General features: G+C 46.0%; 1 protein-coding gene across 6 annotated transcripts in view; it reads left to right on the forward strand.

The window, feature by feature from the left end:
* GK (glycerol kinase) overlaps window positions 1-26,962 on the forward strand; it is a 445,878-nt gene that overhangs the window by 163,234 nt on the left and 255,682 nt on the right. For all 6 annotated transcript variants that reach the window (XM_033948781.1, XM_033948778.1, XM_033948783.1 and 3 more), the window contains one exon: window positions 10,672-10,781. In XM_033948781.1, the coding sequence (XP_033804672.1) occupies window positions 10,672-10,781 (110 nt within the window). The remainder of the gene's footprint in view (window positions 1-10,671; window positions 10,782-26,962) is intronic.

Raw genomic sequence — 26,962 nt, forward strand, 5'->3', positions numbered from 1 at the left:
GCCTTTGTCGGCATGCTGCACGGCGGCACGCCGTCGGTGCAACCTTTTTTAAGGTCGGTGATCCTTTGCAGGTTCGGGAGGGGAGCGGAGCAGTGCTCCCACGCTCCTCTCCCCTTAGAGACGACGAGGGCTCGGTGGCCAGCGGCAACAGTGCTGGGGCCGAAGAAAATGGCTGGGCTCCGTCGGTGCGACCTGTTTTAAGGTCGGCGATCCTTTGCAGGTTCGGGAGGGGGCGGAGCAGTGCTCCCACGCTCCTCTCCCCTTAGAGACGATGAGGGCTCGGCGGCCAGCGGCAACAGTGCTGGGGCCGAAGAAAATGGCTGGGTTCCGTCGGTGCGACCTGTTTTAAGGTAGGCGATCCTTTGCAGGTTCGGGAGGGGGGCGGAGCAGTGCTCCCACGCTCCTCTCCCCTTAGAGACAACGAGGGCTCGGCGGCCAGCGGCAACAGTGCTGGGGCCGAAGAAAATGGCTGGGCTCCATCGGTGCGACCTATTTTAAGGTCGGCGATCCTTTGCAGGTTTGGGAGGGGGCGGAGCAGTGCTCCCACGCTCCTCTCCCATGCTCCTCTCCCCTTAGAGATTACGAAGGCTCGGCGGCCAGCGGCAACAGTGCTGGGGCCGAAGAAAATGGCTGGGCTCCGTCAGTGCGACCTGTTTTAAGGTCAGCGATCCTTTGCAGGTTCGGGAGGGGGGCGGAGCTGTGCTCCCACGCTCCTCTCCCCTTAGAGACAACGAGGGCTCGGCGGCCAGCGGCAACAGTGCTGGGGCCGAAGGAAGGGGGGATTTGTTCAAAGATGTTTGGGGCTTGCATAGAACTAAAACTGTACACTGACCAGTGTTCTCCCCAGAAATTTTTTCCAGCCGGGTGGCATGAAAAAGTAGCTGGGTGGGGTGGGATGGGGAAATTTGGTGTTGGGGAAAATTAACCCCCTCTTTTACTAAGGTGCGCTAGCATTTTAGCGCGCGCAAACCCCTGCGCTACGTGGGAAAACTAGCGCCAACTCAATTCTGGCGTTAGCATCTAGCGCGTATGGCAATTCCTCCATGCGCTAAGCGCACACTAAAACCACTATCGTAACTTAGTAAAAGGAGCCCTAAATGTATACTATTTTTATTAGTTAATTATTATTATTATTTTCCAATGCTCAATATGACTTCCTTTTTTAAGGTTTGATACTTGTGCCAGAATATTTTTACTAAATTTAAGAAGTATTTGCCCTCTTTCAAATGGTATAGAGGTTTAAAAAAGGAAAAGGCATTAATGAAGTCATTAGGTTCAATCTAGCCATTTATTTCTGCATGAATTTAAACAACTTAAAAAAAAGATAAATATAGCTCATCTAGTCATACAAGAAATGGCTCTACAGCAGGGGTGCCGACACTTTTTGGGCTTGCGAGCTACTTTTAAAATGGCCAAGTCAAAATGATCTACCAACAATAAAATTAAAAAAGAAAAAAAAGCACAATGTACGCAGAGAAAATGTTAATTATCATTTATATTCCGCAGGTTTTCAAAGAGGTCAAGGCAATGTCACCTCAGGAACAACTATACAAAAATAGACAAATATACCCCCTCCCTTTTTACTAAATCGCAATACTGGTTTTTAGAGCAGGGAGATGCACTGAATGCCCTGCGCTGCTCTCGATACTCATAGGCTCCCTGCGCTAAAAACCGCTATTACAGTTTAGTAAAAGGGGGCCATAGTGCAAAATATAGACCGCAGATATAAATTCTTAAAACAGACACATTTTGAACACTAAACTGAAAATAAAATCATTTTTCCTACCTTTTTGTCTGGTGATTTCATGAGTCTCTGTTTGCACTTCCTTCTTCTGACTATAAATCAAATATTTTTTTTCTTTCTGCCCCTCCCTTTTTCTTTCTGTCTCTCTTTCTTTCTCCCTCCCCCTGCCCCCCAAGCCATCGCGCCAATTTCTCCACTTCCCCGATTCTTTCCCTACCCCCCTAAGCCACCATGCCGATTTCTCCCTGCTTCCACGAGCCAGACCAGGAATGTACAAGCGCCGGACTCACAAGACTTCACATCCGATGTCAATTCTTATGTCAGAGAGGAAGTTCCAGGCCAGCCAGGCAGCGATTGGCTGGCCCAGAACTTCCTCTCTGACGTCAGAATTGACGTCGGAGGTGAAGTCTTGTGAGTCCGGCGCTTGTACGCGCCTGGCCTGGCTCAGGGAGGCAGGAAGAAAAGGATTGCCAAGGCAACGCGATCGACTCGCATTGCCTTTGCGATCTACTGGTTGATCGTGCTTGACCATTTGTGCACCCCTGCTGTTATGGTATCCTGTCCTGACCTGAGGAAAGGGGTTTAGTCCCCAAAAAACTGCCTTTCCATTTCCTATTTATAAACTTTAATCAATAGATAAAATACTACTTGATTTTACGTAAAGCAACAAAAAAAAATTTTTTTCTACCTTTTGTTGTTTCTGCTTTAATCATCTTGTCTTCACTCTTCTTTCTAGCCAGCATCTATCCGCTCTGTCTTCCATACAGCATCAGCCCCTTCCATCCACTGTCCGCCCTCTCCCCGTTCCATATGGCATCTTCCCTCTTTTTATGCTCCTTCTCTTCTCCTTTGTACATGATTGATTTCAGCTCTGCCACCTCTCCATTTTTCTCTATCAACATCCCGTCCCCTATGTTCTGGAAACTCTCTCTTCTCCTTTCTTTCCTTCACACCCCACAGTCTGGTATCTTCCCTTCCCTGATTCTCTGTCATTTCACTTCTTTCCTTTTCTTCCATCTCTCCCTCCTCCTCCATGCTCTGACATCTTCTCTTTCCTTTCCCCCTTCCTTTTCCCTTGGTCTGGCATACTTTCCTCCTTCCCTCCAATCCCTGGCATCTCGTTTCATTCCCTCCCTCATCTTCTTTCTCCCTCCAGTTGGGTGCAGCAAGTATCTCCCCCTCTGCTCCCTTTCCTCCTTCTGTCACCCAAGGCCTGGCGTCATGAACTTCTTCAGGCAGCAGCATTCACAATTCGCTACTGTTGCCAGCTTCGGGCCTTCTTCTCTGTCGGGTCCTGCCTTCATAGAAACAGAAGTAGGCAGGACCCAGCAGAGAGGAAGGCCTGAAGCTGGCAACAGCAGTGAATTGTAAATGCTGTTGCAAGCCGAAGTTCATGACACCAGGCCGAGCACCCGGGGCAGACTGCTACTCCCCCCCCCCCACGACCCTCCTATCTCTCCCTCCCTCCCATCATGAGACTCTAAACAGTACTGCTCTACTCTAAGCAGGCTGCTTCAGGGCTTTCTCCTGCCGTGATTCCCTCTGGCACGTCACTGATGAGGGAAGGAGGGAGAGATAGGAGGGTCGGATCGGGTTTGGGGGTGCGCCCGGGATGATGATGAGGCTGCTGCTGCCAACGAATACAGCAAGGGTGAGTCCCCAAAGCACAGCACTGGCGGGCCCCCCCTGACCATTTCAGGCCCTAGGCCTGTGTCTACTGGGCCTATCCTTTAATCCGGCCCTGCTTCCCCCCCCATATGCTATGACATCTCTCTCTTCCACTCCATGGTATGGTATCTCCTTTCCCTCCCTCCCATGGTCTTTGCATCTCTTTCCTCCTTTTCCTGATCTTCCTTCTCCCTCCTTCCCTCTCTCTTCCCAATTGGGTGCAGCAGCATTTCTCTTCCCCTCCCCCCATTGGGTACAGCAGTATCATCAGCATTTCTCTTTCCTCCCCCCAATTTGGTACAGCAGAAGCAGCATTTCTCTTCACCCTCCCCCCTAATTGTGTGCAGCAGCATGACTCTTCCCCCTCCCCCTATTGGGTACAGCAGCAGCGTCATCAGCATTTCTCTTAACCCACCCCCAATTGGGTACAGCAGAAGCACCAGCATTTCTCTTCCCCCTCCCCCTCTAATTGGGTACAGCAGCATTTCTCCTCCCATTCACACCCCCCCCCCACCGTCTCACACACCCGGCAGATTCGCTACAGACAAAGGCAAGTTGCAAGTTTCCCTTCGTTGCTGACCTATCTCCCAAAGGTCAGCAACAGAGGGAAGCTTACAACTTGCTGCTCTTGCTTACTTCGGGCCTTTCTCGTTGCCGGGTCCTGCCTTCGCGGAAACAGAAAGTAGGCAGGACCCGGCAGCGAGAAAGGCCCGAAGTAAGCAAGAGCAAGTAAGCTTCCCTCCGTGGCTGGCTTATCTCCCGCATGCTCCGGGGCTCTAATGGTCCATGCCGGCTTCTCTTCCCTACCCCCCCCCCCCCCCCGACGTAACTTTCGGTTTCAGAGGGAAGCCGGGTTCGAGTCGCTTGCTGGGTTTTGTTTTGTTTAAAGTCCGGCGGGAGTCTTTCGGCGGCTCATCAGGCTGCGCGTTAAGCAGTGGTGGCAGCAGGATTCGGCAGATGACAGCCGGGCGGTAATCTAAATTTGCTGGGCGGAGCGCCCAGCTGAAAAGCGCTGGGGAGAACACTGCTGACACTGGTATGGTAAACTTTATTGTTTGTTTTGAATTTTATAATAAAAGAAAAAAGAAATACAAGTGGAAATAAAAAAGTAAATAAAACAGGTAAATAAATGGGGCGGGGTGGGGCACGGCTAGGAGGCCCAGTGTACTTGTGTGCCTAGGGGCCCTCAAAGAATTAATCCTGCCCTGCAAGCCCCGCTCTTCCGTCATGCACATAAGTTCTTCACTCCCTAAACTGTACCGTTCCCTCTGATTTTTGCAGCCCAAATGCATGACCTTGCATTTCTTAGCATTAAATTTTAGCTGCCAAATTTCAGACCATTCTTCAATCTTCATCAGGTCTTTCTTCATGTCGTTCACACCATCCAGCATCTTCATGTCGTTCACACCTTCCAGCATGTCTACTCTATTGCAGATTTTGGTATCATCCGCAAAGAGGCAAATCTTACCCGACAGCCCTGCAGCAATATCTTTTATAAAAATGTTAACAAGAACAGGCCCAAGAACAGAACCTTGAGGCACATCACTGGTAACATCCCTTTCCTTAGAGCGATCTTCATTAATCACTACCCTCTGTTGCCTTCCACTCAACCAGTTCCTGACCCATCCCAAGGGCACTCAGTTTATTTGTTAGATATCTGTGTGAAACACTGTCAAAAGCTTTGCTAAAATCTAAATACACCATATCTAGCATACATCCTCTATCTAATTCTCTGGTCACCCAGTGAAAGAAATTGATCAGATTTGTCTGACAAGACCTATCTCTAGTGAATCTATGTTGCCTCTGGTCCTGTAATCCACAGGATTACAGAAACTTGACCAGTCTCTGTTTTAAAAGCGTTTCTATTAGTTTGCTTACCACAGAAGTCACACATACCGGCCTGTAATTCCCTACTTCTTCCTTACTTCCACTTTTGTAGAGAAGGACCACATCCGCCCTTCTCCAGTTCTCCAGTACCACTCCCAACTCTAGAGACTCGTTGAAAAGGTCAGTCAACGGAGCTACCAGAACTTCCCTAAGTTCCTTCAGCACCCTCGGATGTATACCATCAGGCCCCATTGCTTTGTCTACCTTTATTTTAGCTAGCTCCTCACGAACACAACCCTCTGAAAATTGATCAGGGTCTATTACTCCTCCATAGTAAATATGCTAATTTAACCTAAATGTATACCCATTCAAGCTATCAAAACCTTCTTACTTTCCCATCACTGAAACATATAAATATATTAAGGTCTACAATTTTTTCTGTTAGCGCCCCCTCTCTTTGGAACAGTATTCCAAACTACACGAAAAGCTTACACTAACAGACTTTAAGTCGAAATTAAAGACATTTATCTTCCTTGAGGCTTTTGAAACCTAACTGTCCTTTTAAGGATGACATAGTACCTAGAAGGATTCTTAATATCTGCTCCCCTCCCTATTGTTTTTTTCTACTACATGTTTTCTTTTTCTTTACATATTGTAGTTCTAACCCTTCTTTCCCTCTTGTCTCTGTTAATTTTTTTTTCTAGTCTTTTAAAGTTAGCCTAGTGTTGTTGTGTATTTTTAAACTGTATTTTAGTTAATAGACGGTTTTAACATTTTTGTACACCGCCTAGAAGGTTTGATTAGGCAGTATAAGGAATTTTAAATAAACTTGAAACTTGAGTACAACAGAGAGACAGGACTCAGATAAGAAAGAACAACACTTCCAAACAAACAATATGTCATTCCACTCCACAAGAAAGGCTCAAAGATGGAGACAGCAAACTACAGACCAGTGAGTCTAACATCGATAGTGAGCAAACTAATGGAAACTCTAATCAAACACCAATTAGATAAGATCCTGGATGAGGAGAATCTACGGGATCCCCGACAACATGGATTTACTAAGGGGAGATCCTGCCAATCCAACCTGATCAGCTTCTTTGACTGGGTAACGGGGAAGCTGGATATTGGGGAGTCCCTGGACATCGTGTACCTGGACTTTAGCAAAGCATTCGATAGCGTACCACACCGCAGGTTACTGAGCAAGATGAGTTCTATAGGATTAGGTGACACATTGACGAAATGGGTTGGGAGCTGGCTTGGAGGTAGGCTCCAAAGGGTGGTGGTGAACGGCACCCCCTCCGAAATGACGGAGGTGATTAGTGGAGTACCACAGGGCTCAGTCTTGGGCCCAATCCTATTCAACATCTTTATAAGAGACTTGGCAGAAGGGCTTCGAGGTAAAATAACATTATTCACCGATGACGCCAAACTGAGTAATGTAGTGGGCAAATGCACAACAGACGAAGATTCAATGCCCGACAACATGATGCACGACCTACTCCTACTGGAGCGATGGTCTAGGACATGGCAACTCAACTTCAATGCCAAAAAATGCAAAGTTATGCACCTGGGCAGCCAGAATCCATGCAAGTCTTATACCCTTAATGGCGAGATCCTAGCAAAAACAGTAGCAGAACGAGACTTGGGGGTAACCGTCAGTGAGCACATGAAGTCTGCCAATCAAGTGGAGCAGGCTTCGTCCAAGGCAAGACAAATCATGGGCTGCATACGAAGGGGTTTCGTCAGTCGTAAGGCGGAAGTCATTATGCCATTGTATAGATCCATGGTGAGGCCCCACCTGGAATACTGTGTGCAATTCTGGAGGCCGCATTATCGCAAGGATGTGCTGAGACTGGAGTCGGTGCAAAGAATGGCCACCCGGATGATCTCGGGACTCAAGGATCTACCATACGAAAAACGGCTTGACAAATTACAGCTATACTCGCTCGAGGAGCGCAGAGAGAGGGGGGACATGATCGAGACGTTCAAGTATCTTACGGGCCGCATCGAGGCGGAGGAAGATATCTTCTTTTTCAAGGGTCCCACGACAACAAGAGGGCATCAGTTGAAAATCAGGGGCGGGAAACTACGAGGTGACACCAGGAAATTCTTTTTCACTGAAAGAGTGGTTGTTCGCTGGAATAGTCTTCCACTACAGGTGATTGAGGCCAGCAGCGTGCCTGATTTTAAGGCCAAATGGGATCGGCACATGGGATCTATTCACAGAGCAAAGGTAGGGGAGGGACATTAAGGTGGGCAGACTAGATGGGCCGTGGGCCCTTATCTGCCGTCTATTTCTATGTTTCTATGTGTTTTGGTAAAGGATCAACACCAACAGGGAGAGGGCACACAACACAGAAACACAAAAAGGAAAACCAGACAACAAATTCACACCGTTCAGGAAGCGCAAAAGAAAAACACACCATGGAGAGGAAGCCTATTAAACACAAGATCAGTGAAGAAGAAGAGGATTCAGATTGCAGAACTAATGGAAGAACACACATTGGACTTCCTAATGATAACAGAATCCTGGCTTACAGACAACAGTGGGGTCATCACAAGCGAAGCGTACCCACCAGACTACCACATCATGCTCTAAAATAGAATAAGAGAGGAGGGGGTGTAGCAGTCATACACAAATCAAACCTGGGATTCCAGCACATGAAAACGACACAAACAAAAGCTTTGTAGAAGTTCTAGGTGCTTCGGATCAGCATGAGAATGCTAAAGGAGAGGTGGTCATGAGTATGCTGGATTCAGTTAACTCCTGGGAGCTAGTAACCCCATTGGCATCTGCTTCAGTTTTGTCTACACCTCCAGTAATATCCCTGGATGCTATGTGGTCAGCTTTGGTGAAGATTAATGATTTACTTAATACTTCTGTAAAGGAGTTTCCTCAATAAAAAATTACTATGATTCATTGATTGATGTTAGAGGGAAGTTAACACCTGTGGAACGAAATTTAGAAAAAGTAAAAAAGGTTCAAGTAGAACAGTGGTCCATCACGCCCAGCAGTCCGCTCACGCGGCGGCCCCCAGGTCGAAGACCTGTGCCCTAATCGAGACCAGCCCTACCTGCGTTCGTTCCAGTTCAGCAGGAACTTGTCCAACCTTGTCTTGAATCCCTGGAGCATGTTTTCCCTTATAACAGACTCCGTATTTTCCCTTATAATAGACTCCGGGAGAGCATTCCAGTTCTCCACCACTCTCTGGGTGAAGAAGAACTTCTTTACGTTGGTACGGAATCTATCCCCTTTTAACTTCAGAGAGTGCCCTCTCGTTCTCTCTACCTTGGAGAGGGTGAACAACCTGTTTTTATCCACTAAGTCTGTTCTCTTCATTATCTTGAATGCTTCAATCATATCTCTTCTCAATCTCCTCTTTTCAAGGGAGAACAGGCCCAGCTTCTCTAATCTCTCACTGTACGGCAACTCCTCCAACCCCTTAACCATTTTAGTCGTTCTTCTCTGGACACTTTCGAGTAGTACCATGTCCTTCTTCATGTATGGCGACCAGTGCTGGACGCAGTATTCCAGGTGAGGGCGTACCATAGCCCAGTACAGCGGCATGATAACCCTCTCCGATCTGTTCGTGATCCCCTTCTTAATCATTCCTAGCATTCTGTTCGCCCTTTTCGCTTCCGCTGCGCATTGTGCAGACGGCTTCATTGACATGTCGACCAGTACTTCCAGGTCTCTTTCCTGGGGGGTCTCTCCTAGTACTGCCCCAGACATCTTGTATTCGTGTGTGGGATTTTTTATACCAACATACATTACCTTACACTTATCCACGTTGAACCTCATTTGCCATGTCGCTGCCCATTAATCGAGCGTGGTTATGTCACATTGCAGATCTTCACAATCCACCTGCGTCTTCACTACTCAGTATAACTTCGTATCGTCTGCAAATTTGATCACCTCACTCGTCGTACCCATTTCCAGATCGTTTATGAATATATTGAAGAGCACAGGTCCAAGTACCGAGCCCTGTGGCACCCCACTGGTGACATTCTTCCAGTCCGAGTATTGGCCACTTACCACCACTCTCTGTTTCCTATCTGCTAGCTAGTTTTTAATTCACATGAGTATTTCACCCTCTATTCCATGGCTCTCAATTTTTCGAAGTAGTCGTTCGTGCGGAACCTTGTTGAACGCCTTTTGAAAATCCAGATATACAATGTCGACCGGGTCACCCTTGTCTATCTGCTTGTTTACCCCCTCGAAGAACAGCAGCAAGTTCGTCAAGCAAGATTGTCCTTTGCTGAAGCCGTGCTGACTAGTCCTGATTAAAGATAAGACTGTGATATATTATCAATTGAAACAGGGAACAGTCGTAGAAGTTTGAAATTGCGCTTCTTGAACATTCTTCGGGAACTGGGTATGTCATCTCAGGAACAAGCTGCCTGAATCCCTATGGCAGGCTCCATCTCTGGCATTTTTCAAGGCCCAGTTAAAAGCTCACCTCTTTGAGAGTGCTTTCAACTCCTAACTCCTTTCACCTTGAGTTCTGCATCCCCAATCTGCACCTCCACAATCTCTCCTATTATCAGATTTGACCCCCCCCAAAAAAACAAAAAGCCTTACAAATATGAGGGTGCCCAGATTCAGGTGTGCTGTTTTTTTAAAATAGAAATACAGTACTATATATGTACTATAAATATAGTACTATACTGTAGTTTGGTATTTTTCACCTTTATTGTTGAAAATAAAAAATAATGTTCAACAAGCAATGCTCAGAATATGTGCTCTGAAAATGTTATAATTCCTTTGTATCATTCTATGGACAGCCACACCTCAAATACTATATGCAATTCTGATCACCATCTCTCTAAAAAAGGTATAGCAGAATTAGAAAAGGTACAGAGAAGGGCAACAAAAATGATAAAAGGGATGGAACAATTTCTGTATGAAAGGATAAAGTGGCTAGAGATCTTAAGGGGTTAGAGTTTAAAAAAGGTTTGGGTATTTCCTAAAAGAGAAATGCATAGGCCATTATTGAGATGGGTTGGGGAAATCCACTGTTTATTCCTAAGATAAGCATAATAAAATCTGTCTTACTACTTGGAATCTAACTAGGGTTGGCCATTGTTGGAAACAGGATACTGGGCTTGATGTCCCAGTATGGCAATTCTTGTGTTTTTATGTTCTTACTGCAGTTTGGTATTTTTTCCCCTTTCTTGTTGAAAAAATAATGTTCAACATGAAACGCTTAGAATGTGTGCTTTGTTATTAAAGGTACAGTATGTCCAATCATCCAGATTTCCCTTCATCCGGACTACCCGCTGCCAAGATTACTCTGGATAATCAGCATTCTACTATACTTTATGCCTTAAGAAGTTTAGTTGGTAACAGGAACATTTTATTGTTTTTCATCAAAGTTCGATGTGTGGCAAATAGCTAGTATTTCTTGTTTTATCTTTGTTTCTTACAGAGCATAACAGGTGGGAAGAATGGAGGTGTTCATTGTACAGATGTGACCAATGCCAGTAGAACAATGCTTTTTAACATTCACACTTTGGAATGGGATTCTGATCTATGCCAGTAAGTTCTGCTGTATCTGATGTAAGTTTGAATGTTAAATATGCAAAGAAGTAACTTACTTCATCCATCTCAGTCAGGATTCAGAACCAACCATAGCACAGAGACACTACTGGCAACTCTACTAGATACAGCCAGACAGCATCTTAGCAAAGGAAGAAGGATGTTGATAATCCAACTCGATCTCTCTGCTGCATTTGACCTGGTAGATCATACCATAATACTTCAAATACTAGACGCTATAGGGATCTCAGGCGGAGTATACAACTGGTTCCAAGTATTCCTCAAAACAAGATCATACAGAGTAAAATCAAATGATCTAAAATCAGACCCCTGGTCTAACCCCTCTGGAGTACCACAGGGCTCCCCATTGTCACCCATGTTCTTCAACCTCTTCATATCCTCCCTCGTTACCACTCTAGATACTCTAAACATTACATCATTCAGCTACGCAGATGACACAACCATACTCCTCCCCTTCGACACCCAAGACCCCACCTCAACAGGCAACCTGAAAACAACACTGGAAGCAGAAAAATGGATGTTAGACCACAAACTAAAGCTAAACTCGGTCAAAACAAAATTTCTACTTCTTGAAAAAGACAAAACCCCATCAAAACAGAATTAGAATTAAATGTCACCAAATACCCCATACAATCTTCTTTAAAAATCCTTGGAGTATCGATAGATAGATGCTGCACAATGCAGGACCAAATCAACATAACTACCAAAAAAGCATTTTTCACCATGCGCAACCTACGAAAAATAAGAAAATTCTTCGACAAAGAGCAATACAGGATCATAGTCCAATCCCTTGTCTTGGGACTATTGGACTACTGCAATATCCTCTACCTACCATGCCCCACAAACCTGATAAAAAACTACAGACCATTCAAAATACTGCCCTCAGACTGATCTACTCACTCGGAAAATTTGACCATATCACCAATGCCTACCTAGACTCTCACTGGCTACCAATAAGAGCTCGAGTTCAATTTAAATTCTACTGTCTACTATTCAAAGCAATAAACGGAATTGCACCTATCTACCTACACAACCGCCTAAACCAAAACCTCACATCCAGACTACAGAGAACCCAGACCCCATTCTCCTACTCACCACTCAAGAGAACTCAGCGCAAGAAGATGTATGACGCCCTCCTAGCGACGAAGGCAGCGAAACTGGACCTCTCTATCTCCAACCTGCTGACAGCAACAAGAGACTTTAAATCATTTCAAAAAGATCTCAAAACTGTGCTATTCAAAAAACCTTTAGAGTCCTCTTAACTCTCTTTATCTTTAGAGCTCTCCTTCCCTCCCCGCAATCTCTCCTGTGTCTCCCTCCCCTTTTGCTATCTTTCCTCAATTACTCCTCAAAGCCTCTAGTATGCATCCAACCCATTTTGTAATCTCCTGGAAATGTCCAGCCATCTTCTAATGTAATCCGCTTAGAACTGCAGGCGGAATAGAAGTCACTAATGTAATGTAAAGTCTTGAATTGCATAATTTTGTGGATTTTTTCAATAATTTTTTATTAATTTTCAAACATAGATAAACAGCATATACAAAATAATCAAAATGATCCACAGTTCCCTCCCCCACCCACCTCTGGAATAGCAGTATAACATGTCAGAATAAGACCCGCAATAGCACGTAAGTCAGTAATTTACTGCGGGCCCAATGAGTCAAAGTATTAAAAAATGTTAACCAACATTGAATAAATAAGGTGCCATGTCTACAGTCCATGTGCCTTATAACTTGACAATAAGTCCAACCTGTTGAATCATCAAAATCCTTCAATGTTCGAATGTGAGCACCTGTGATGTCTGCCAACATTATAAAATTGCTTTAATACCCTGAGAATGGCCTTATGAACAAATCCATATTTGACTAATAAGAACATAAGAACCGCCATCTCCGGATCAGACCTTTGGTCCATCAAGTCCGGAGATCCACACACGCGGAGGCCCAGCCAGGTGTAATTTTAGTCATCCATATCCCTCTATGCCTCTCCTAAGGAGATGTGCATCTAGTTTGCTTTTGAATCCTAGGATGGTGGATTACACAATAACCTCCCCTGGGAGAGCATTCCAGGTGTCCACCACTTGCTACGTGAAGCAGAACTTTCCGATATTTGTCCTGAACTTGTCCCTCCCCAGCTTCAGTCCATGTCCTCTTGTCTGTGTTAGAGAGCTGCATGGGAACAGGGACGATGGGAATCCCGCGGGCATCCCGCGGGTTCCCCCTTCGGGTCACGGGGATCCCGTGGGGACGCCCCCTAGGGTCGTGGGAATCCCGTGGGGACGCCTCCTATGGTCGCAGGGATCCCATGGGGACGCCTCCGAGGGTCGCGGGGTTCCTGCGGGGCTGGATGTACTCAGTCGCGCGGCTCTTCTCCCTACCTGCTCTGCTTGCAGCACAGAGCCGAACGGAAGTCTTCCCGACGTCAGCGACCACGTATGCCCTTGCTACAGATGTGTCTGCCCAGGGATAGGGGGGGGGCTATGGTTTATTAAATGTACGTTGGTATGCTATGGCTTGTCAGATGAGACATATTAATGATTGGTTTGAGGAACATCTGATTTTTCTACTACACCACTGGAGTTATCTTTGCTGGCTCCGTTCCATGTGAGCTATTTTCTACATGTGGTGGATCCGAGGATGCATCCTTTGGTGTCTCACTACACCATTTTTACGTCGGCCAGAAGGACATGGAGATGGGTCTGTAAAACAGCCAAATTGTCTTGTAGGGTGTCTTTATATTTGCCTATACAGGGCAATGGAGCTTTCCAGCAGGGCATGCAAAATGCCACCTTTCTTAGGTGGCAAGCACAAGGTCTACAATATCTTTTTCACCTGTTTTCGGAGGAGGGGAGCCTGGCCACATTTGCCGAGCTGCAACGAACTTTTGACCTACAGGCTAATGATCTCTTCGCCTATTACCAGATCCGTCACTATGTTCAGTCCCTCCCAGTGGCTGCCCTTACTGAAGTCTGCAGGGAGGCGCTTTCGGAACTCTTCAGCCTTTCAGCCCAACAGAGGATTCCTCTACGATTTCATATTGTGGGGATCCGGGATTGCCAACCAAGTACGAATCTGGATATATTAGCGACAGCGTGGGCTGAGGACTTGCATTGCCAGTTGACTGCTCAACAGTTACAACGGGTCCTGAAGAACATTCAGAAGGTGTCACCCAATATTACTCACTGGGAAATGCAATTGAAAATTGTTTTTAGACTTTACATTCCACCGGAACGTGCAGCCCGGATGGGGATTACTGCGTCGCATTCTTGCCCGAAATGCAATCAGGCTCATGCATCTTTGAGTCACATGTTTTGGGCCTGCCCCGCAATCCAACAGTTTTGGAGACATCTTGGCCTATATACCACATCGCTTTGGGGAAGGCAATGGCTTCCGCAACCGAGGGCGTTATTTGGATTTTATAATATAGCCTCGCCCAAACCCAGGGGAATATCAGCATTTATCTCCAGAGCCCTTTTGATGGGAAATAAAGCCATCCTCACCAACTGGCTCTCCCCTGATCCCCCGTCTTATACACAATGGAGATCCCTAATGATAGTGCACGCAACACTAGAGAGACGCATGGTGGGAGACTTGACTCTTGGCCCAGGTCGCAAATTTTGTCAGGTGTGGGAGCACTTCTGGCAGGACCTCACACCGCGTGCTCGCAGTAGACTTTTGAATCTTTAAGATTTTATTCCCACTCTCAGCTGTTGGACTGGCCATGGATTCTTGGGAGAGGAGGGGGGGGATGGGAGGGGAACTGATTATATTGTTGAAAATGTTATTTCCTGAATGGTACTACTGTTTGTATTTGCTTCTTACTGCTGGAATAATAAAATTCATTTAAACATAACGTCAGGTTGCAAGGGAAGAACTAAGGATTTTTGTCTGTGCAGAGTTAACCCTGAGTAAATATGGAACTCATCAAGAAGTTCCAATGCTCGCATCAAAGAGCGTAAGTAGCAAATCATCTGCAAATGCTAAAATATGCAGCTGAGAATTCCCTTCCGGGAGGCCCTCCAACTCATCATCCTTTTGTAAGGTGCGCAAAAGTGGTTTCAGGTACAACAAAAACAATAATGGGGAAAGAGGGCACCCCTGACACGGCCTATGGAAAAATGAGGGGTAGAGACACCATTCCCCAAACTAGAGGCCCTAAGGGCTGTGTACAAAGTCCAAATAGATTGCAAAAACCAGCCCTTCAACCCCATATACTCTAATGTTTGGAATAAATAGTGCCAATTGACTTGATCAAATGCCTTAGCTGCGTCCACACCCACCAGAAGGCCTGGAGTGTGGGTTGCCTGAACGTGAGCCTTCGCCAAAATAGCCCACCAAACATTTAAAACTGAGTGTCTATTTTGTACAAATCCTACCTGTTCTGGAGATATGATGGACAGCAACAAGGAAGCCAAATGATCCGCCATCAGGTGTGCTAGGATCTTCAAATCCACGTTAATAAGAGAGATTGGGTGCTAAGAGTCCACTGAGTCCCGAGGTTTGTTGGGTTTGGGAATCAAAGTAATTGTGGCATCATTAGCATAAGCAGGAAAGTTCCCCTTGTCCAAGGCCATAGCATGATAATCGGCCAAAGAACCACACACTTGTAAAGATAGCATTTTATAGAATTCTGAGGGAAAACCATCCAGTTCAGGAGCAGTGCATGATTTTAGAAGTTTAATAACCCGCTGGATCTCTTACCCCTAGTCTGGCCCATTTAAAGCCAGTTGCTGAGCTTCTGTAAATTTTGGCAATGCCGCGTCTTCCAAGTACAGTAATCTAATACATCAGGGCCCTTATATGGGGCAGGTCCTGAGTAAAAGGTGGAAAAATGACGATAAAAGGCATCCGCATTGTCCACCTGTCGAGTATACAGAGTACCAGAATCACCTTTCAAGCATCATATATTGTTTACTGATTACCCTACCAATTCTTAGTTAAGGTCACCAACATTTTTTCCATCTTATTCCCATAGCAATAATATTGAAAGTTTTGGATTTTTTAGTACGCTCTTGTAGTAAAGAATTGAGCGCTACCTGAGCCGCATGGAGTTCTTCCTGCAGAAGAGAAGAAGGGTGTTGCATATATCAGGCCTTTTATGCAATATATTGTCATTCTAAGTGAATGATGCCCTTCAAGATATGCTTCTTACGGGCAGAAACATAAGCCCCACGAAGAACTACCTTTCCAGCATCTCAAAAAAACCCAGGATCAACTAGATGTTGACCATTAAACTGCAAGTATTCCTCCCATTTAGCCTGCAAGTAGGTCTGAAAATCAGGGTCTCCATGCAAGTAGGCAGGGAAACGCTACCGCAAAGAAGTACCCGGAACCTTGCCCAATGAGAGTTCCAACCAAATCAGGCAATGGTCCGAGACCTCAAATGGGCCAATGTTAGCAGATTCCACACTAGGGAATAATGATTCGGAGACTAGGATATAATCTAGCCGTGAGCAAGAACCATGTGTGCAAGATTGGTGGGTGTAATCACGTTCAGTAGGATGAAGGGTCTCCACGGATCAACCAGACCCAAAGATATACATAGAAAAAGCAGTGTGCTGGTACTGTATATCAGAGTTAGATCTATCTATGGTGAGATTAAGTACCTGATTAAGATCTCCCGTCACTATTAAGGGCATGGAGGAGTCCTTCAGGCCCAAGCGTAGTAAGCTTTTATAAAAATCATGGGAATAACTATTTAGGCCATACACTATAAGTAGTGTAAATGTGTCATGAACAGTGACTTGAATCAATTGGTACCTACCCTGAGGGTCCCGCTAGATAGCAGAAACTATACTCTACAATCCTTTATGGACAAATAATGTGACACCAGCCTTTTTGTTTGGAGAAGCGGCATACAACACATCACTCACCCAACCTCTACTCAACTTTTTGTATTCCTCATCAGTAAGTCTTGTTTCTTGCAAACAAGCCAAATGCGCTTTATGGTGTTTTAGTTGAGGAAAGTATCTTTATTCGCTTGTAACGGTTTACCTGTGGAAAATGGGTCTCCAGGTTCACCCTTACTTAGAGACAACTGATTGATCAGAGTCCCCTCATTGTCTGAGGGATGGCGCATGGTGGAGTGGGTGCATCAGGTGCTGGAGGACCTGGGATGGATTGTGAACTACAGAAAGAGCAATCTCACGCCCACGCAATCGCTGGAATATCTGGGAGTCCTTTTCGACAGGGTTATGGGCCGCATTTTTAAGTATCTAACAGAAACCTGCAGGCAGAAAGTGTGTGCTCAGATTTCTTCCAATCTGGAGCAGTTGGCTCCTTCAGCACGGGACTATCTTAAAGTCCTCTGGTCCATGGTTGCCACGTTGGATGTGGTTCCATGGGTGAGGGCACACATGCGTCCTTTTCAACATGCTTTACTCTCTCGCTGGGCTCTGCACAAAGATGCCTTATAGATCTGTCTTTGTTGGACTCTGGAAGCTCAGGCCAGCATAGACTCGTGGCTTCTCACATAGTCGCTCTGCAAGTGCATAACACTGCGAATTGCCTCCTGGATCATGGTGATGATGGTTGCCAGCCTTTGGGGCTGGGGAGCCCACTACAATCGTTATCCTGTTCCAGGAGTGTTAGAAGCCCTCTCAGAGGAAATGGTCAAATCAACCGGTTGGAGCTGAGAGCCATTTAACTAGCTCTGATACGATTGCAGAAGACTCTTAAGGGCCAAGCATTCAGGATCTTCTCTGATAATGCGATGGCAGTACCCTTTGTCAATCACCAGGAGGGACCAAGAATACTCCAAACTAACAAAAAGATCCCACTGATCACAGTATAAGATATACATAATGGAGGAAAAGGATCACAGAAACCCTGCTTGGTAACAGGGAATAAACTTCAGCCAAGTCTGATGAGGTTCCACATTTCACTCATTGATCCTGAAAAACCTCCTTCCTATTTTATACTTTTTCTTTATTTTTATTATTATTCATTCTTCTTAAAATTTTCTCGATTTAACTTTCTTTAAAACCTTAATGATTGGAATAATCTCCAATATATCTTCAGATTTACTTATCTTAGATGTTGCAAGTTTTAGAAAGTTTGTGATCAGCCTGCACTGTACATGCGTGAATACCTTCCCGCCGACATAGGCACGTGGTCCCCCAGTTTCTTAATTTCCGCGGAGCTAAGAAGATGCATTTCATCGGCCATTGAAAACTGTTTTGCCTTCCCGTTCTCGCATCAGTGACTTTTTAGTCATTTTCTTGTTGTTGTTTTTTTTCTTTTGTTTTTCTTAGAGCTACTTCGGTTAAAAAAAACACCTTTTTTTTTTTTTTTTTATCCCTCACAGGTTTTTGGCCCAGCGGAGCCTGTTGTACCACCTTGGCCTCCGATTTTGATTTCGCCAAGGCAGTCTTCCCGTCAATGTCACGCCCGCAGATGGGATTTAAGAAGTGCGGTAATTGTGACACCACAGCGTTGGTGTCTCCAGTGTTTAGGGCCCGAGCACCGTCCAGAATCCTGTACTTGTTGTTCATCACTTCAAAAAAGGACTTTGAAAAACCGCATTCTTCAACAACGTTTGTTCGGGGAGCTGGCATTGCTACCGGCACTGATCAAGGCGACACTGCACTCATCAACACCAGCAGAAACATCTCTGGTGTCACAACCTTCAGTGGGTAAGCCGGCTAAGAAGCCTTCCCCTACCCTATCTGGGACTCGGGTCAAAGTGGTATTGAGTCGAGTCATACTGACCTCGAAAAAATCCCATAAGTGCCCAACCCCGATTTCGATGAGTGCCTCGACATCGGCCTCCTCATCACCGGACCGGCGTGCAGCACTAATGGTACTGGCTAAAAAGCCTGTGGTATCGGTGCTCTCCCTCAAGCAAAAGATTAACAATTTGCTTCGGGAGGAATAGAGTGAGCATTTTCAAATGTTGGTGCAGACTCAAATTATGACTACGTCAACAACCGGCTATCCAGGCCACGTCAACAACCGGCTACCAGGCCACGTCAACAACCGGCTATCCAGGCCACGTCAACAACCGGCTATCCAGGCAGTTCAGTCTGAGCAACAAAGAACACAGACCGCACCTCATTCTGATGCTCCACCAGTGCGGAGACCATCGACATGGCACCAGTCATCCTCGACTCAAACATCCAGAGAGGTTACTCTGGTGTGGTACCAGAGGCACTCTCATAAGACCAAGCATCTTGAGGTTTTGACACTGAGTCTTCCACACCGTCCTCATTCGGATTTATTTGGAGACCCAGAACATGAACCACTTTCTACTGCAGATGAGGACTCTTCTGGTTCAGATTCACCTCAACGATCGCCTCAAAAGACTTTCCGCTTCGTCTGAGCGGTTGAATCCACTCTAAAGAAATCGTCGGGGCTAGTGTCTATGCATCTGAACCTCCTGGCAGAGAAGGTAGAGCAATGGACAAGTTTGGGAAGCATCTTTATCAGAATGCAATGTTAGCCAACAGAGCTGGTAATTATCATTTCCATTTTACCTGAAATATTTGGTAAAACAACTTGCATCCTTTCAAAAGTATATTCCATCTCGCAAGCAATCGAGATTCCAGCAACTTGTTGCTTCGACTTTTGAATTGCAGAAATATATGATTCGCACTACTTATGATACTTTTGAACTTACATCATGACCAGAGGCCATTTTAGTGGCCATGAGGAACCTCGCCTGGCTTCGTGTTTCTGAACTTGATGTAAATCACCAGGATCGCTTGGCTAATGCTCCCTGTCTAGGAGATGAGCTTTTTGGTCCATCAATGGCTATGACTACTCAAACGCTATTCGCTCATGAGACCAGATGGGATACTTTGGTTAAACCAAAGAAGAAGCCTCAACCGTCCCGTACCTTCAAGCCAGCTTCTTCGTACCAGCGCAGGTTTTCGGCTAAGCCTGCTCCTTCTGCTTCTTCTTGGCCTAGGAAGCAGAAGCAGCAACCACATCAGCAACCTAAACAACAAGCTGTTCAACAAAAGCCCACACAGCCTTTATGGCATGTTCCTCAGGAGCATAGCCAGTTTCTATTCTCCAACCACTACCTCAGCCGATCAGAGGGCGGCTTCAGCATTATGTAAATCGTTGGGAGCTCATCACCACAGATCTCTGGGTTCTAGACATCGTTCGTTAGGGGTATGCTCTCCATTTTCATACCCTACCTACAGATCATCCTCCAAGGGAGTCTATTTCGGACCCGATACAGTCTTCTCTCATTCAGGAGATTCAATCCGTCTTCCTTCTCAATGCCATCGAAGAGGTTCCTTTAAATCAGCAAAGTCAAGGATTCTACTCCCGGTATTTTTTAATCCCGAAAAAGACCGGAGGTATACGACCCATTCTGGATCTCAGAGATTTCAACAAATTTCTAGTCAAAGAGAAATTCCGGAAGCTCTCCCTTGCCCTTCTTTATCCACTTCTGGATCAGAACGACTGGCTATGCTCTCTGGATCTCAAAGAATCCTACACGCATATACCAATTCATCAGGCTTCCTGCAAGTACCTTTGGTTTCAGGTGAATGGATGTCATTACCAATACAAGGTTCTTTCTTTCGGCCTGATGTCTTCTCTCAGAGTCTTCACGAAGTGCCTGATTGTTGTGGCCACATCTCTTCGATCCCACGGTCTTCAAGTTTTTTCTTACCTGGACGACTGGTTGATGAAACTGTCATCTCAGGAGATGGCTCTGGCAATATCTCATACCATTGCCTTCCTACAAGTTTTGAGATTCAAAGTCAGTTTCCCCAAATCTCACCTAATTCCGACTCAAAGTCTTCAGTTCATTGGGGCTGTCCTCGATACTACTATAATGAGGGCGTTTCTCCCTCCAGAGCGCCTGAATACTCTTCTCATCCTCTGTCAACAGATGTTGAAGGTGCGCACCATCTCTGCGAGGTGCATGATAGAAACATAGAAACATAGAAGATGACGGCAGATAAGGGCCATAGCCCATCAGGTCTGCCCACTCTACTGATCCACCCCCAAGTCTACTATCCTAGGGATCCCACTCCTGGTAACAGGTTCCCTTGGCTTAACCCTCTAAGGGATCCCACATGGGCATCCCATTTGCTCTTAAATTCTTGCACGCTGTTTGCCTCGATCACCTGTACTGGGAGCTCGTTCCAAGGATCAACCACTCTCTCGGTGAAGAAATATTTCCTGGTGTCGCCATGAAATTTCCCGCCCCTGAGTTTGAGCGGATGCCCTCTTGTGGCTGAGGGTCCTTTGAGAAAGAGAATCTCTTCTTCCATCTCGATACGGCCGGTAATATACTTAAATGTCTCGATCATGTCTCCTCTTTCCCTACGTTCCTCGAGGAGTACAGCCGCAAATTTTTCAGCCTTTCCTCGTACGATAGATCCTTGAGCCCCGAGACCATCCTGGTGGCCATCCGTTGCACTGACTCTACTCTTAGCACATCTTTTCGGTAGTGTGGCCTCCAGAATTGCACACAGTATTCCAAATGAGGTCTCACCATGGTTCTGTATAATGGCATTATGACTTCAGGCTTCCGGCTGACGAAACTCCTGCGGATGCAACCTAACAACTGTCTTGCCTTAGATGAAGCCTTCTCCACATGATCAGCAGTTTTCATGTCTGCGCTGATGATCACTCCCAAGTCTTGTTCTGTTGAAGTTCTAGCTAAGGTCTCACCATTCAAGGTGTAAGTTCTGCACGGATTTCTGCTGCCGAGGTGCATGATCTTTCATTTCTTAGCGTTGAAGCCTAGCTGCCAGGTCGAGGACCAAAGCTCCAACAAATGAGGTCCTGTGTCATACTATCGGGTGAATTGCCGTCTCTCACTATATTGCATAGTTTGGCGTCATCAGCGAATAACGTTATCTTATCTTGAAGCCCCTGAGTTAGGTCCCCTATGAATATGTTGAAAAGGAGCAGGCCCAAGACTGAGCCCTGCAGTACTCCATTGGTCACCTCCTATGTTTTAGAGAGGGGTAACGTTAACTACCACCCTCTGAAGTCTGCCACTCAGCCAATCATTGATCCATGTAGTTAGTGTTTCTCCCAGCCCCATTGATTTCATCTTGCTCAACAGCCTGCAATGCGGGACACTATCGAAAACTTTGCTGAAGTCTAGGTATACGACGTCCACGGATTCTCCCAAGTATAGCTGTTTTGTTACCCAGTCAAAGAAGCTGATGAGATTGGATTGGCACCTGGAATGCGCTTCCAGAGGACATTATAGGGCAGCGTAAGGTACTGGGGTTTAATAAAGGATTGGACAATTTCCTACTGGAAAAGGGGATAGAGGAGTATAGATAGAGGATTACTGCACAGGTCCTGGACCTGGTGGGCCGCCACGTGAGCAGACTGCTGGGCGCGATGGACCTCAGGTCTGACCCAGCGGAGGCATTTCTTATGTTCTTATTTCCTACCCTTGGTGAATCCGTGTTGACTAGGATCCCATAGATTCTCCTCATCCAAGATTGCGTCTAATTTACGTTTGATTAGTGTTTCCATGAGTTTGCATACTATTGATGTGAGACTCACCGGTCTGTAGTTGCAGCCTCTGCCCTGCAACCCTTTTTGTGCAGTGGAACGATGTTAGCTGTTTTCCAGTCTATGGGGACTCTCCCCGAACTTAGGGAGAGATTGAAGAGTCCTGATAGCGGTTCTACCAGGACATCACGCAGCTCACTGAGCACTCTGGGGTGTAGATTGTCCGGTCCCATGGCTTTGTTCACCTTGAGTCTTGCCAGTTCGTAGTAGACGTCGCCAGGTGTGAACTTGAAATTCTGAAACGGGTCTTCCACGCTGGGCCTTGCCTGCAACTGCGGACCATGCACCGGTGCCTCGCAGGTGAAAACCGAGCAGAAGTATTCATTCAGTAGTTCTGCTTTATCGGAATCTGATTCTGCGCAGTTCCCATCTGGTTTTCTTAGGTGTACTATTCCGTCTGTGTTCTTTTTCCTATCACTAATATACCTGAAGAAAGATTTGTCCCCTTTCTTCATGTTCTTTGCCAGAGTCTCTTCCACTCGAAGTTTGGCCTCCCTGACTGCCGTTTTGACTGCTGCATACCTCGCCCTATGGTCTAGTTTAGCTTCCCTAGTCTCCGTTCGTTTGTAGAAAATAAATGCTTTTTTCTTCTCCTTGTCGAGGTGTGAGATTTCTGCGGAGTACCATTGGGGTTTGTTGTTTCTCCGCCGTTTGTGTACTGATTTAATGTAGAGGCTTGTCGCTTCATGTATGGTAGATTTCAGGGATGACCACATAGCTTCCACATCATCGGTCATAGCTTGGTTCTGCAGTGTCCGGTGGACGAAATCTCCCATGCGTTCGAAGTCAGTGCCTCGGAAGTTGAATATTTTTGTTTTCGTGTTTGATCTAGGGAAACCTTTCCTTAGGTAGAACCACACCATGTTGTGGTCGCTGGAGGCTAGCGTATCTCCTACCGAGACCTTCGAGACGTTATCCCCGTTGGTGAGTACCAGGTCCAGGATCACCTGGGCCCTAGTGGGTTCCAATACCATTTGTTTGAGTCGTGCTCCCTTTATGGATGTTAACAGTCTCCTGCTGCCGCTGGTTGTTGCTGAGTATGAGTTCCAATCTGCGTCAGGCATGTTGAAGTCCTCTAGCAGAACAGCGTCTCCCCGTAGAGTGATATTCTCTATGTCTTCAATTAATTCGGAGTCTTTGTCTTCCAGTTGTCTTGGAGGTCTATATACTACACCAACAGGCATTTTTCCCTGCCTCTGGCCAGGTTCACCCAGAGGGATTCCCCGGTGTACTCGACATCTGTGATTCTGGTAATTTTGATGTCTTCTTTAATGTATAGTGCCACCCCTCCTCCTGACTTTCCCTCTCTGTCTTGACAAAATAAGTTGTATCCCGGTATAGCCATATCCCACAATGAGAGTTTTTGAACCAAGTTTTGGATATTGCCACCACGTCAAGGTCGGCATTCATTATTTTGGTCTCTAATTCTATAATCTTATTGCCTAAACTGTGTGCATTAACATACATAGCCCTCCATACCCCGTGATTGCTAAGTTCCTGTGGGGAGTTTCCCACCTGGGGTAGTGTGACTCCTAGAGAATTGTTTGCAATGGGGGCACTTACTTTGGACTTAGAATCGGAGTTTCAACTTACCTCGTCAGGATCGTTCCTTACTGCACTTGTATCTGAGTGGGTACCCTTCCCCGATTTACCTAGTTTAAAGCCCTACGAAGCAGGTGGGCTAGTCGGTGTCCAAAGACGTACTTGCCCCTGCTGGTCAGATGGAGTCCGTCTGTTCCCTGAATTCCTTGCAACACCTCTCTATGGTTCAGGAATCCGAAGTTCATTTCCCGGCACCATCCTTGAAGCCACTCGTTAGTCCTCAGTATACGCTCATCCCTGGCACTTCCTTTGCCTCTAACTGGGAGGATCGAGGAGAAGACCACCTGCGCTCCTGTCTGCTTCAGCCTCTCACCCAGGGCTCCAATGTCTCTAGTTATGTTCTCCGGAGTGTTCTTAGCAGTGTCGTTTGTGCCAATGATGGCTCTCCCTCGACCATATGGCTTTCACAGTTCATGTAACTCTGCTATCAAGACTACATCTTCGCATTTTAAAGTGGGCCCTTGCTTCTCAGTGGTCTCAAGCAACAGATCGTCTCTCTCAACATATTTCTGTCAAATCATCTCTTCAGCAGTCATTTCAATGATGGATGACCTCCTCTATCCAGATATCCAGAGGTCTTCTTTTTCACTTACCCCCACCCCCCCCCCCATCTACAGGTGATAATGACAGATGCATCTCCTTATGTCTGGGGGACGCACCTGGAGGGCCTTCAAACACAAGGTCATTGGTCTGCCAGGGAGTGGAAATTTCACATCAGTTTCCTCAAGCTCAGAGCGATATATTATGCGCTCAAAGCTTTCCAGCACCTCTTGAGTCCTCAAGTCCTCCTTCACACAGACAATAAAGTGGCAATGTACTACATAAACAAGCAAGGAGGTAAGGGCTCTCTTCTGCACTGTCAAGAGGCTCAGAAAATCTGGCTTTGGGCGACAGCTTGCAGTATTTTTTTAAAGGCTGTCTACATTCAAGGGGGGAAGAATTCCCTGGCAGACAACCTCAGCAGAATTCTTCAAACTCACGAATGGACTCTCAACTCTGCGACTCTCCATCTGATCTTTACTCAATGGGGCACTCAGGTGGACTTATTTGCAGCTCCCCACAATCACAAGTTGCCCCAGACTTTACTCTCCTCACTGTCTGGAAGCTGATGCATTTCTCCTGGATTGGACGGACCTGTTTCTATATACATTACCTCCAACTCTTCTCCTGTTGAAGACTCTGTTCAAACTCAAACGAGAGTCAGCCACTATGATTCTCATTGCTCCTCGGTGGCCCCGGCAGCATTGGTTCTTCCTTCTACTTCAGCTCAGTACCAGGGAGCCAATTCCTCTACCAATCTTTCCTACTCTGCTTACTCAGAATCAAGGATCTCTTCTACATCCCAACCTGCAGTCGTTACACCTGACAGCTTGGTTTCTCTCGGGCTGAATTCATATGAATTACATCTTTCTCAGTCTGTTTGCGATATTATTGATGCCTCCAGGAAGCCAACCACTCAACAGGGGAATGTGTGGCGCAGTGGTTAAAGCTACAGCCTCGGAATCCCGAGGTTGTGAATTCAAACCCACGCTGCTCCTTATGGCCCTGGGCAAGTCACTTAATCACCCATTGCCCCAGGTACATTAGATAGATTGTGAGCCCACCGGGACAGATAGGGAAAAATGCTTGAATACCTGAATAAATTAATGTAAACCATTTTGAGCTCCCTTGGGAGAATGGTATATAAAATTGAATAAATAAATAAACAATGTTATCAACAAAAGTGGACTCGATTTTCTTCCTGGTGTCTCCATCATCACGATCCAACTTTCTTGTCAGTGGAATTGGTGTTGGATTATCTACTTCATCTGTCTGACTCTGGACTTAAATCTACATCTGTCAGAGTCCATGTCGGTGCTATTACAGCTTTTCACATGCCAGTTGGGGGAAAACCTCTTAATGCTCATCCTATGGTCTCCAGATTCATGAAAAGACTTTCAATGTGAAACCACCTCTCAAACCTCCTCCAGTGGTCTGGTACCTTAATGTGGTTATTTCCAGATTAATGAAACCTTCATTTGAGCCAATGGACACTGCTCATCTCAAGTTTCTCATCTAGAAAGTTGTCTTTCTCATTTCTCTCACCTCTGCCAGGAAGGTCAGTGAGTTGCAAGCGTTGGTGGCAGATCCACCCTTCACAGTTTTTCACCACGATAAAGTGGTTCTACGCACGCATACTAAGTTTCTACTGAAAGTGGTCACGGAGCTTCATCTCAATCAGTCGATTGTTCTTCCAGTTTTTTTCTCTAAGCCTCATTCTCATGCTGGAGAAACGGTGCTGCACACTCTGGACTGTAAACGTGCTTTGGCCTAATACATCAACAGAACAAAGCCACATAGAACATCTCCTCAACTCTTCGTCTCATTTGATCCTAATAAGTTGGGGCATCCTGTTTCCAAGAAAACGAATTCCAACTGGACTACATCAAGAGGGTCGAGTCACAGATAACAAAGTCCGAGCTATGGCAGCTTCTGTATCTTTCCTTAGATCTACTCCTATTGAGGAAATCTGTAAAGCTGCCACCTGGTCCTCAGTTCATACATTCACCTTGCATTATTATCTGGAGTCTTTCTCCAGACAGGATGGGCACTTCGGCCAGTCTGTATTACAAAATTTATTTTCTTAAAGGCCAACTTTCCCACCATCCCAGTCTAGTTAGCTTGGAGGTCAACCATATGTGAGAATATGCTGCCTGCTTGTCCTGGGATAAAGCACAATTACTTACTGTAATAGGTGTTATCCATGGACAGCAGGCAGATAGTCTCACAACCCACCCACCTCCCATGGTTGGCTTCTTAGCTGACTTATCTTAACTGAGGGACCGCGCACCTACGTTGGGCGGGAAGGCACTTGTGCATGTGCGGTGCGGTCTGATCATAAATTTTCTAAAACTTAAAGTTGCGATTCATTTTTCAAGTGTCTGTACCGGGGCTCCGTCGGTGACATCACCCATGTGTGAGAATATCTGCCTGCTGTCACTAGATAATACCTGTTACGGTAAGTAACTGCTATTTCTAGACCGCCTAACCAAAAAGTTGTAAGTGGCTTACAAAAACTTT

This window comes from Geotrypetes seraphini, chromosome 6 (assembly GCF_902459505.1).
Source record: "Geotrypetes seraphini chromosome 6, aGeoSer1.1, whole genome shotgun sequence".
Classification (NCBI taxonomy): Eukaryota; Metazoa; Chordata; class Amphibia; order Gymnophiona; family Dermophiidae; genus Geotrypetes; species Geotrypetes seraphini.